This window comes from Eubalaena glacialis, chromosome 4, assembly GCF_028564815.1.
Source record: "Eubalaena glacialis isolate mEubGla1 chromosome 4, mEubGla1.1.hap2.+ XY, whole genome shotgun sequence".
NCBI classification, from domain to species: Eukaryota; Metazoa; Chordata; class Mammalia; order Artiodactyla; family Balaenidae; genus Eubalaena; species Eubalaena glacialis.
The window spans coordinates 171,361,335-171,374,636 of record NC_083719.1 but is presented as its reverse complement, the minus strand read 5'-3'; the positions used below and the strand labels follow the sequence as shown (position 1 = coordinate 171,374,636).

The 13,302-nt window shown below is 42.6% G+C and overlaps 1 protein-coding gene across 1 annotated transcript; it reads right to left on the bottom strand.

Annotated features, from left to right (window-relative positions):
- Positions 1-8,021: 8,021 nt before the first annotated feature.
- Positions 8,022-12,056, bottom strand: LOC133090644 (olfactory receptor 10T2-like). The gene is made up of 4 exons (XM_061189026.1): positions 11,997-12,056; positions 10,502-10,612; positions 8,727-9,003; positions 8,022-8,479 (listed from the first exon to the last, which is right to left on the bottom strand). The coding sequence occupies exons 1-4, from the start codon at positions 12,054-12,056 to the stop codon at positions 8,022-8,024; spliced, it is 906 nt and encodes a 301-aa protein (XP_061045009.1).
- Between the last annotated feature and the right edge of the window lie 1,246 nt (positions 12,057-13,302).

Genomic DNA, 13,302 nt, shown 5'->3' with positions numbered 1-13,302 from the left:
CCAAACAAACCCTGCCCCTCGCTCTAGCTCCAGGCCCTGCCTCCCATCCCACCGCAATTCTGCGAAGGCAGAGGCCCGCCCCCTCTCCCCTATCCCCGCCTCCGCTGTTGCCCTACCCTTGTAAGCTCTGCCCCCTTCCCCGGACGCTTGGAGTTTTTCTGCTTCCGGTGCAGGGGAATGGGTCCTCTGAGTGGTCCACGGTTCCAACAAGAGCTTCACCACGTTGCAGCCGTCTGGCATCTGGAAAATGATCTCCCCATCAGTACAGGGGGAGTAATTCTGGTCCCGAGCGCCCTACTTCCCTCCAAGACTGACTTCCATCCCTTGTCAACTTCTGGGATTTCCCTCCAAGGATTCCACCCCATCGTTAATTTTATTTTATATTGAATCATTCCTAGGTTTTCATTTCACCCATTAAAAAAAAAAAAAACCCTCCGATGGCCCCACATTCTCCACTTGTGACTGTCCATTTGCTCCTCTTTTTAGCAAAATCCATCTGTACTTACTGTCTCCGTGAGCTCTTCTCCTATTCTTCTTGAATCCACTCCAAACAGGCTCTTACCCGCCTCTCTATAAGAGCTGCTCTGGATTATTCCAACAGTCTCCAAACCAGTCCCTCTCCCCACTGTCTCTCACCTACCAGCTCAACCCCACTCTCCTTGCCAATATTAACAGGATAAAATGCAAATGTCCTAGAAGGGCCTTCTGGGCCCAATTAAACTTCCAGAGCCAATAATGAAATAGTGATTATCTTATGTCAAGCACTTACTATGTGCAAGCACTGTTCCATGCCCTTTTGACATATAAACTCATTTAATCCTCACAACAGCCCTGGAAGGGAGGTGTATTAGCAATATCCCCATTTTATAGATGCTGAAACTAAAGCACAGGGAGGTTAAGGAACTTACCCAAGGTTGCACAGCTTGTAAGTGATAGAGGCAGACTGTGAACTCAAGCAGCGCTGCCTGGGCCTCCAGACTGGAAGCAATTCAAGAATGGGCCCTGTGCTTCAACCACATGGCTCCCTCATGCCTATCACAGGGTGTAGTTTTGGGGGCCCACCCAGATACCACTGTGCTTATGTTGAATTTTATTCTAAGTGAGTTGGGAAACCAGAAGGGGTTTTGAATAACCTAAGTCACACAAAACCTGCACATGATTGTTCATAGTGGCTTTATATGTAATAGCCAAAAACTGGAGAAACCAAAATGCCGCTCATTAGGTGGTTACACAAACCGTGGTCCATCCATACCATAGAACACTGCTCAGCAATAAAAGAACAAAATACGGTAACACAATAACTTGGATGAATCTCAAACAATTATGCTCAGAGAACCAGTTGGTGGTTGTCAGAGGCAGGGGGTGAGGGGTGGAGGAAATGGATGAAGGTAGTCAAAAGGTACAAACTTCTAGTTATGAGATGAGTAAGTCCTGGGTATGTAAGGTACAATGTAGTAACTACAGTTAACAATACTGTATTGTATATTTGAAAGTTGCTAAGAGAGTAGATCTTAAAGGTTCTTTTCACAAGAAAAACAGTTTATAACCATGTAAAGTGCTGAATGTTAACTAAACATATTGTGGTGATCATTTCACAATAAATACAAATAATAAATCATTATGTTGTATAACTTAAACTTATTCAATATCATATGTCAATTATATCCCAATAGAACTTGGGTGGGGGAGGGAGTTCCCTGGCGGTCCAGTGGTTAGGACTCTGTGCTTTCACTGCCGAGGGCCCAGGTTCAGTCCCTGGTCAGGGAACTAAGATCCCACAAGCTGTGTGACATGACCAAAAAAAAAAGAAAAGCTTAAGGGGAAAAGCATTCTCTACCCACAGGCTCAAAAAAAATTATGCTAAATTGCTAAAAAAAAAAAAAATTATGCTGAGTGAAAGAAGCCAGTCTCAAAAGATTACATATTGTGTGACTCCATTGATATGATAATCTCCAAGTGACAAAACCATAGTGTAGGAGGACAGAGCAATGGTTGCCAGGGGATACGGAAAGTGTGACATATGGAGGGTAGCATGAGGAATTTTGGGGGGTGATGGAGTGTTCTGCATCCAGATTGTAGTGGTGGTTGCATGTGTTAAAATTCATTGAACTGTACACTAAAAAATCTATTTTACTGTATGATGCTTTAAAAATAAAATTATACATGTAACTTCATACATATGTGTGTATATAGACAGATATTATACACACTCACACTATGTAAATAAAAAAAATTTTTTTTGGCCACACCATGCAGCATGCGGGATGTGGGATCTTAGTTCCCCGACCAGGGATTGAACCCGGGCCCTTGGCAGTGAAGGTGTGGAGCCCTAACCACTGGACAGCTAGGGAATTCCCAATAAATAATTTTTTTAAAAGATACACTAGCACCAAACGGAAATTTTTCTTTGAAGTAATCATCAGCCTTCAAAGAGAACTGAGAAAGGGAATAAATTTCTGCCTGTGTAATTCAAAAGTTTCTTTCATGCCACATGCAGGAAATGTTACTGTTAAGAGCTTCACATTTTGGGAAACAGTGAACTTACCAGGCCTTTCCTCATCAATCCTCATATTTATGAGTTTCAGAGAAAGCATAGGGTCTAAAAATGTCAAAGAGGGAAAAAAACCATGTGCCATTTCCTTCGTTTAATGACCTCTGAGACACAGAGAAGGAAAGGGACCGTCCCACGTCTCAGCAAGTGGTTCAAAGCTAAACTGGAACCCAGATCTCCAGACCCCCTGGTTCAGTGGGAATGAGGTGACCTGTGTTTCTAAGCACTCTTACAGCCTTTAAGAAGGAGCCCAAGGCACCAGGCTCCTTCTAAACTGTGATGCAAGGCCGCAGTCTTTGCTTCCATCTCCTTGAACCAAAGACAGCGCCACCTGGACCTCTAGTCATCCTCACCAGGCAGGTAAAACTGTGAGTCTTGCATAGCAGACTGTGTTTATTGAGTCTATAGCCCTCTGGGAAGTGGTTAGGAAAAGCCAGATTATTTGTTATGTTTGTTTGCTACTTCTTGCCACTGTCATTAAAGAGAGAGGTGTACTGAGGCAAGCAGAGGCAGAAGGGACCCTAACAATATTGAGGTAGTCTCTCTCCATGCAGACTGCAATTTAAATGGACTGAGTCTGGTGATTTGGGGGTTCAAGGGGAAGCAGCGATACAAAGTGGCCCTGAGGAGGCAGTTGTAGCAAGAGATTAACCATTTCTCAGCATCCTCGAGAGAATGCCAAGGTCCAATCAAGTATAGAAGCCAGGAAATAAATGAGGGCATCATTCGGGTTTAAGAACTATGCCAGGTGGATGAACCTTGAGGACGTGATGCTCATTGAAATAACAGTCACAGAAAGACAGATACTGTATCATTCCACTTCTATGAGCTATTTAGAGTAGTTCAAATTCATAAAGAAAAGACAGTAGAATGGTGGTTACCAAGGGCTGGTGGGGGGCAGGGGGTGGTGAGGAATGAGGAGTTAGCGTTTCATGGGGACAGAGTTTCAGTTTTATGAGATGAAGAGTTCTGGAGATGGATGGTGGGGGTGGTGGCACAACATTCTGAATGCATTTAATACCACTGAACTACCATACATTTCAAAGTAGTTAAGATGGTCAGTTTTATGTTGTATGTATTTTGCCACAGTTTAAAAAGTGAAAAGGAAAAAAAAAAGAGCTGTGCCAGCGGAAATCTTTGGCTGTGGTTACTTGCCCATGGAGCTGCCTGAAGAAAAAAAGACCAGACACCTACTAAATTTTTGAGAGAAACTATGAGCTTGGCCTGCAAAAGATCATGACTCTCTGGCATATAAAACAATACCCCAGGGAGTTCCCTGGCGGTCCAGTGGTCAGGACTCAGCGCTTTCACTGTGGGCCCGGGAACTAAGATCCTGCAAGCCTCGAGGTGAAGCCAAAAAAACAACAACAAAAAAAACAACAATGCCCCAAGATTGTACCACGAGGTCCTTAAAATCATACCAGCAGGAAATGGAATGAGAAAGCTTCAGAAGTGGTGATGGGGAACAGAGGCCAGTGAGGAACCTCCCAGAGGATAGAGCCAAGGACCATGGACAAAGACCTTACTCTCAGCAATGGCAGTCTTCACAATTCCTGCCTAACTAAATATTTTAATTGCTAAATTCAGTGACTTCTGTGTGCTTCCCATGCTTCCACTGAGGTTTTTGGTTTACTATGGCTTTAACATTTATTTTGCATGTAGATTGGAAGTTTTTTTTTCAAGTCTGTGGGTCACCAGCCACAAGAAGCCATTCCAGGGCTCGAAGGACAGTTTGAATTAGATGCTGTGAATGATTGACTCATTAGGCTAAGTGGCACCAGTCCTTCTGGTTCTGCCTAGGAAGATGCCTTCAGGTGTTTCAGCACCAAGATATTTACAAGACAAAGAAATCCTTCTCTTGCTTATACTGCCTGCCTCTCATAGCAGTAACTTTTTAAATTGTAATTGGGGCAAAATACACATACCATAAAATTTACCACTGTGACCATTTTTAAGTGTGCAGTTCAGTGGTGTTAGGTACATTCACATTGTCGTGCAACTATCACCACCGTCCATCCCCAGAACTTTTTCATCTTGCAAAACTGAAACTTCATAGTCATTAAACAACTCTCCATTCTCCCTCTCCCGGCTCCAGCCCCTGGCAATCACTATTCTACTTTCTGTCTCTATGAATTTGACCTCTCTAGTTACCTCATATAAGCAGAATCATACAATATTTGTCCTTTTTTGTCGGGCTTATTTCATTCAGCATAGAGTCCTCGAGATTCATCCACGTTTTAGCATTTGTCAGACTGCCCTTTTTTAAGGCTGTATAATATTTCATTGTGTGTATATACCACATTTTGATTATCCATTCATCTGTCAGTGGGTTGCTTCTACCTTTTGGCTACTGCGAATAGTGCTGCTATGAACATGAGTGTACAAATGCCTTTTTAAGACTCTGCTTTTGGGCTTCCCTGGTGGCGCAGTGGTTGAGAATCTGCCTGCCAATGCAGGGGACACGGGTTCGAACCCTGGCCTGGGAGGATCCCACATGCCGCGGAGCGGCTGGGCCCGTGAGCCACAACTACTGAGCCTGCGCATCTGGAGCCTGTGCTCCCAACAAGAGAGGCCACGATAGTGAGAGGCCCACGCACCGCGATGAAGAGTGGCCCCCGCTTGCCGCAACTAGAGAAAGCCCTCGCACAGAAACGAAGACCCAACACAGCCAAAAATTAATTAATTAATTAATTAATTTTAAAAAAAGTCTCTGCTCTCAATTCTTTTTTTTTTAAGATTTATTTATTATTTATTTATTTACTTTATTTATTTTTGGCTGTGTCAGGTCTTAGTTGCAGCACGCAGGATCTTCGTTGAGGCATGTGGGAATCTTTCATTGTGATGTACAGGTTTTCTCTTCTCTAGTTGTAGCGTGCAGGCTCCAGGGCATGTGGGCTCTGTAGTTGTGGTGCGCGGGTTCCAGAGTACGTGGGCTCTGTAGTTTGCAGCTCACAGGCTCTAGTTGAGGCACACGAGCTCAGTAGTTGTGGCACGCGGGCCTAGTTGCCCTGCCGCATGTGGGATCTTAGTTCCCTGACCAGGGATTGAACCCACGTCCTCTGCATTGTAAGGTGGATTCTTTACCAATGGACCACCAGGGAAGTCCCTCAGTTCTTTTCTATATATACTCAGAAGTCAAATTGCTAGATCATATGGTAATTCTATTTTTCATTTTTAATCTTTTGAGGAATCACCATACCATTTTCCATAGCAACTGCACCATTTTATAATTCCATCAACAGTGTGCAATTGTTCCAATTTCTCTACATCCTCACCAACATTGTTATAGTGGAAGCCTCATCACTAGTGTTTATCTTGCTCTTTTTTTCTAGTTCCTTGGGGTGTAAAGTTAGGTTACTGACTTGGGATCTTTCTTCTTTTTTAATGTAAGTGCTTACAGCTATGAATTTCCCTCTGAGCATAGCTTTTGCTGAATCCCACAAGATTTGGTATGTTGTGCGTTCATTTTCATTCATTTTAAGTATATTCCAATCTAACTTGTAATTTCTTCTTTCACCCATTGGTCAAAGGTGTGTTGTTTAATTTCTATATATCTGTAAAGTGTCCAGTTTTCCTTCTGTTACTCATTTCTCATTTCATTCCATTGTGGTCAGAGAAGATACTTTGGATGATTTCAATCCATCATCTGTGTTTAATTAAACAAAAGTGAACTACTAAACTACAAAACTCACTTCACATCTATTAGGATGGCTAAAATCTTCAAAACCAGAAAATAACAAGTGTTGACAAAGATGTGGAGAAATTAGAACTCTAGTACACTACTGGTGGGAATGTAAAATAGTGCAGCCACTATGAGAAACAATTTGGTGATTTCTCAAAAAGTTAAACAGAATTACCTTATGATCCAGCAATTCCACTCCTAGTTACATACCCAAAGGGATTGAAAACAAGGACTCAATCAGATACGTATACACAAATGTTCATAGCAGCACTATTCACAGTAGCCAAAATGTGGAAACAACCCAAGTGTCCATCAACAGACAAATGGATAAACAAAATATATATATATATCCATGTAAATAACATGGAATATTATTCAGCCATAGACAGGAATGAAGTTCTGATGTGTGCTACAACATGGATGATCCTTCAAAACGATATGCTAAGTGAAATAAGCCAGACACAATAGGACAAGTATTATATGATTACACTTATATGAAATATGTAGAATAGGCATAGTCATAGTGACAGAAAGTAAGTTAGATGTTACCAGGGATGGGGAGGAGGGGGGAATGACGAGTCATTACTTAAAGGGCACACAATTTCAATTTAGGAGGATGCAAAAAGTTTTGAAAAGAGATGGTGATGATGGTTGCACAAACTTGTGGATGTAGTTAATGCCACTGAGTTGTACACTTAAAAATGATTAAATAGTAGAAATTCATCTCATGCTATTGTAAGTGGCTAACCATTATCCTTAATTTTGAAGATGAAAATGGCGATAATTTGAAATTGAGCTTCAAAATTTAAAAAAGGAGATGGAAGAACTTAAAACAGCTTAATGCCATTTTCAAAAAGAATAAAGCAAACTAAAAAATGTTAACAGTTCTTATCCATTCATTCAATCAACAAATATTTGTCAACTGCATCCAAAATACCAGGCTCCATGCTATGCACTGGAAATACACGTTATTTTTGGACCTTACACTGTAGTGAGAGGTTGTACGAAGACCTTACACTGTCTAAAGGAGACAAACAATAGATAATAAGATCATTTTAGTTAGTGATAAATACTTGGAAAAAATAGTATCAAGAGACTGAGAAGACAAGCCACAGACTGGGAGAAAATATTTGCAAAAGACATATCTCATAAAGGACTGTTATCCAAAATATACAAAGAATTCATAAAATTCAACAATAAGAAGAAAATTTTAAAAGGATAAAAAGATAAATTTTGTTATATATATTTTACTACAATAAAAAAATTTTAATTCTTCCTTTTTTCTTTCTTTCCCCATCATATACCAAAGAAATAAAGGACCCAAGGGGGAGAGAGGTGGCCAACAATCATGAAAACATCATTTAAGTGTGACAGGAAAAATAAAGGCAGCCTTTGGTTGGTAACATTCATTCCCCACCCCCACCCCACCCCCCCGCAAAAAAAAGTGAACTACTTCTGAGCGAGACAAAATAAAAGGATGCTGGACCGGGTGCCAACCCCTGTTCACTGCTGGGTAAAGCACTGCCCCTCCACTGCCCGCCAGCACCGGGTAGGGTCAGGGCCGCCCTCCACTAGTGACCATCATGCGCTGAAGACCGCGTTGCAACCCAGCAAAGTCAAGGAAACGAAGACGAAGGGAAAGGGCAGCCTTTATGGAGTTGATGCTGGGTCTCAGGCACTGTTTGTAAATTACCTCACCCAGGCTATTTCATTTAAGATTATGGGAGTGGCCTCTGTTTTCCAGGTGGGGGAACTGAGTGTCAGGCAGGGCAAGTGTTCATGAAAAAGCTAGAGCCGGAACTTAGGACGAGTGTTTATTTTTAAAACTCCGCGGCTTCGCGCCAGGGTCCTCCTCGATGCCACCCTCACATCTTTATTGCGCAGAGTGTATACCACCGGGTTCAGCAGCGGTGTCACCACTGTGTAGAACACAGCCACCAGGCGGTCCTGGTCCGGGTTTCCTCTGGACTCAGGCCGCAGGTAGATGATGGAGGCGCAGCCAAAATGCACAATGACCACGGTGAGGTGGGCCGCACAGGTGGAGAAGGCCTTGTGCCGGCCGGTTGCTGAGGGGATCCTCAGGAGGGCGGCCACAATGAAGGTGTAGGAGTGGAGGATGAGGAGGAAGGAGACCAGCACCACGAGAATACTCAGGAAGAAGATGGCCAGCGCTTTGCTGGCACTCCCCGCGCAGCTGAGCTTCAGGACCTGGGTGATGTCGCAGAAGAAGTGCTCCACACGGGTCGCTGCGGCAGAAGGGCGAGGAGAAGGTCAGGCTGGTCTCGATCAAGGCCACCAAGGACCCGAAGCAGAAAACCAGGGCTCCCAGGTAGAGGCAAACTGTGGGTCTCATGATCACCCAATAACGCAGGGGATGACAGATGGCAACCTAGCGGTAGTAACCCATCAGGGTAAGGAGGAAGCAGTGGCTGCGTCCCAGGCCCAGGAAGAAGAACATCTGAGCCCAAGAGCCAGGGATGGAGATAGCGCCACTCTCCATGAGCAGATGAGCCAGCATATTGGGGATGGTGACCAGCACGTAGCAGGTCTCAGAGAGGGACAGCACGGCCAGGACGCGGTACATGGGAGCGTGAAGGGTCCGATCCGCATGTATGATGGTGATGATGGTGACATTGCCACTCAGGGTAACCAAGTATGTGAGGAAGAACAGTGCAAAGAGGGTGGTCCTCAGGCCTGGGAAGGTGGAGAAACCCACCAGCATGAACTCCGTCACCAGCCAGGTGGCATTTTCCCACTGCTTCTCAGGAACCTGAGAGGAGGAAGCAGAGGAAATGGAATAGGACAACTTAATAAGGCTCTGCTAAGCAACAGATACCAGTGAGACAGGATAATCATCCCTGTTTTACAAAAAAAAAGAAAAAAGAAAAGAAGGAAAGAGAGACTCAGAAATGAGGTCAGTTTCCTCATATCACCCAGCTAGCAGCTCTTCAACAGACGAGAAAATTACAGAAAATTACAGATATGGAAATGACCTGAGTGCCAATTAACAGATGAATGGATAAACAAGATTGGTACATAGACCCATTGGAATGTCATTCAGTGGTGAGAAAGAAGGCAATAGTGCCATTTTCGACAATATAGATGGACTTTGAGGACATCATGCCAAGTATGATGTCAGACAGAGAAAGAAAAATACTGTATGATCTCACTTATATGTGGAACCTAAAAGCCAAACTTGTAAAAAAAAAAAAAAAAAGAGAGTAAAATGGTAGTCACCAGGGCCTGGGATACATTGATATATTGTAATATGATTACCACTGTAGCCATATTCAGCATCTCTATCATGTCACATAATTATTATAGTTCTTAGAGTCTCTAAGTAATCCTTGCCTCATCTCCAAAGCCATGGGTGGTGGAGTGGGGAAGGGAGACAGACAATAAAAGTGTATTATCAAGGTTTTGACTGAAATAAAAACACACAAAATGAGAGCTGTGAGTTTCAGTTTTATTTGGGGACTTACTGAGGACTATAGCCCAGGAGACAGCCTCTCAGAGAGCTCTGTGAGCAACTGCTCCAAAGAGGTGGGGAGCAGGTCAGCATATATGTAATTCTGGAGAAGAGGGTGTGCAATCAAGCACACATCTTGGTAGATAATTACTGCTGGTCACAAGGCACAGTTACCTTAGTTAATGATTTTAGTGCTTTTCTAAGTATGGGAAGATGCAAGAAATTGGGTTCACAAAAGTCTCTCCTGAGGCTTCTCGGGTGGCGCAGTGGTTAAGAATCCGCCTGTCAATGCAAGGGACACGGGTTCGAGCCCTGGTCCGGGAAGATCCCACATGCCGCGGAGCAACTAAGCCCGTGAGCCACAACTAATGAGCCTGTTTTCTAGAGCCCGCGAGCCACAACTACTGAGCCCGTGGACTACTGAGCCCATGTGCTGCAACTACTGAAGCCCATGCTCCGCAACAAGAGAAGCCACCGTAATGAGAAGCCCGCGCACCGCAACAAAGAGTAGTCCCCACTCGCTGCAACTAGAGAAAACCTGTGCACAGCAACAAAGACCCAATACAGCCAAAAATAAATAAATAAAATAAATAAATTTATTTACAAAAAAAACTCTCCTGAAAATATCTAACTATCTGAAGGGCTGTTCTGTCAGTTTTCCCAGAGCACAGAGAGCCTCATTCCTGAACCCTTTCAGGGTGTGTTGAAGGTCAGTGACTGCAGTGGCCAATGACTCAATCCTTGAAGAGCCAGGTGGCCAGTGACATTCTTTAGTGGGACCACTACAATTTAATCCCACCTGGAGGTCCCTGAGGGGCAGCAAGGGAAGTGGGATGTTTATCCACCAGCCCCCAATCGTCTTGCTCAAGAGTTTTGACCAGGAGGCGTTAATCTCCCAGTACTTCCAAACCTGCCACATGTACAGGGGAATTCAAAGTCTGGCAGGTAAGAAAGGGAATAAGGGCCAAGGGGATATGGTCCAGGAATTTACAGGGTCCTTTACAATCCGTGTGAAAAGAATACCCAAGAAAGGCAAAGCCTGTAGCATCGATATCTGAAATGAACGAAGGAATACTTTTAGGAAACCTAATACCCAGGGCTACATCAAGTCTTCCATGAGCCCTAGGTACTTGTGCCTTCCTCCATAAAAATTGTTTTTGCTTTTGTTTTTGTTTTAAAAAGGGAATTCCCTGGCAGTCCAGTGGTTAGGACTCCGCACTTCCGTTGCAGGGTGCAGGGGTTCCACCCCTTGCCCAGGAACTAAGATTCCACCAGCCTTGCAGAGCAGCCAAAGAAAAAAAATCGTTTTTAATTTTTATTTAAATTTTATTTATTTAATTTTTATTTAAATACAATTTAATTTATTAAATAAATTAAATACAGTTTAATTTTTTAATTTATTTCAGTTTTATAAAAATTTAAAATTTTACATTTTAGGACTGTGTTGGTGTAAAATGAATATAATTTTCACCCTAAAAATTTATTTATTTCTTCTGATCTTAGAAATTAACACAATTTCATGAGCCCTCTAATAGTATTGCAGGCCCTAGGCCTTGTGCTAATAAATATATCTGTGTTAATTAAATGGAAAATAACTCTGAATTATTGACCTTTTTTTTTTTTTTAATTAATTAATTTATTTATTTATTTATGGCTGTGTTGGGTCTTCGTTTCTGTGCGAGGGCTTTCTCTAGTTGCGGCGAGCGGGTGGGGGGGGGGGCCACTCTTCATCGCGGTGCGCGGGCCTCTCACTATCACGGCCTCTCTTGTTGCAGAGCACAGGCTCCAGACGCGCAGGCTCAGCAATTGTGGCTCACGGGCCTAGCCGCTCCGCGGCATGTGGGATCTTCCCAGACCAGGGCTCGAACCCGAGTGCCCTGCATTAGCAGGCAGACTCTCAACCACTGCGCCACCAGGGAAGCCCCTGACCTTTTTTTTCTTTGTCCATACTGCCGGCATTCGGGATCTTAGTTCCCCCACCAGGGATGGAACCCGTGCCCCCTACAGTGGAAGCACGGAGTCCTAACCACTGGGCCGCCAGGAAATTCCCATAAAATTATTGACCATTTTAATTCAAACAATGAAGAATTAGTAAAAATCCTGGATTGGCGATAGTTTTATTATTTTATAATCAATTAACCTGCTAGCTCAGAAAAATATATATAACCTATTTTGGAATGTTTCTGAGTATTTTGCACTCATTTGGAAAATGGTCCTAATGTAATCTTTCCCTGCTTATCAAGAGTTAATTGGTTTGGAGAGAAGCACATTTCAGCCTTGAAATCCTGAAATACCAACTCTGAGACGAGGATGGGTGGAGGCGGTGGAGAGGTGAGTCCTGATTTATGCGCCATCTAGTGGCATTTTGGGTAATCTGCAAGCCGGTGACCCTTAGAATAAATAGCTGTGCCCCTGAAATTACTCACCTGCAGCAATGGGAGGAGAGAAATTGAGAATGACCCTTTAAATGTTTTGGAAGTTTGTTGAAATTTTAATTTGTGAAAAATAAATTTTAGATTATTATTATTATAGTTCTGAGAATATATAAAGTAGAGAAAAACAACAAAAATGTGCTTGGTCAAGTCCAAAGACATTCTGTTTATAAAGAAAGGACTAGTCAGGACCATCAAAGAACTTAACAGGTGTAAAAAGTGAGGAAGGGATGCCCATTTCTCATGAAGAAAGGAAAACCAGGAAGCAGGAAGCAGGCAGCCCTGTTGATCAAGCACAGGGGTGCAAACTTTTTCTGTAAAAGGCCAGATAGTGACTATTTTAGGCCATTTGGGCTGTACGATCTCTGTCATGACTGCTCAGCTCTGCTCATCTAGTGTAAAAGCAACCATAGACAATGTATACGTGTCCATGACTGTTTAAATAAAACTTTATTTACAAAAACAGGCAGGGGGCCAGATTTGGCCCTCAGGCTATAGTTTGCCAACATCTGATCCAGCACAAATAAAACTAAAAGAATATTCAACTTAGGGAAATTCCAGTGAGGTCCTCTGAGGGATTCACACTGTGAAAAAAAAAGCAAAGCCTGACTTGAAATCTTCAAAAATAAATAAAGCAAAATGAAACTCCAAAACTAAGAATCTCAGACTCCACTTGAGAAATCTAGATCTAAGAAAAGGCACACTTGGCAGAGATGCCCAGAGCATGTGTCTGAAAGAGGCTCTTTTATTTCACATTAAACTGTATCAGAAAGAACATCAGAGCCTTTATATAGTGAGAATTATAGAAATTCAATTAGCTGGAAGACTTCACAGAGAAAAAAAGTAGCTGGATTATGACCGCTAAAAAAGTGTAATTTCTGAATATCACAAAACATTGTTAAATTGAAGTAAACGTATAGGCAAATCATAAACTAGAAAAGGTTGTGACCCTAAAAAATCTTTGGCTCTTCTTTTGCACAGCAAAGAAAAACATAAACAAAATGAAAAGACAACCGACAGACTGGGAGAAAATATTTGCAAATGACGCAACTGACAAGGGCTTAATTTCCAAAATATACAAACAGCTCATACTGCTCAATATCAAAAAAACAAAAAAAAAATCAAAAAATGGGCAAAAGACCTAAATAGCATTTTTTTAAAATTATCA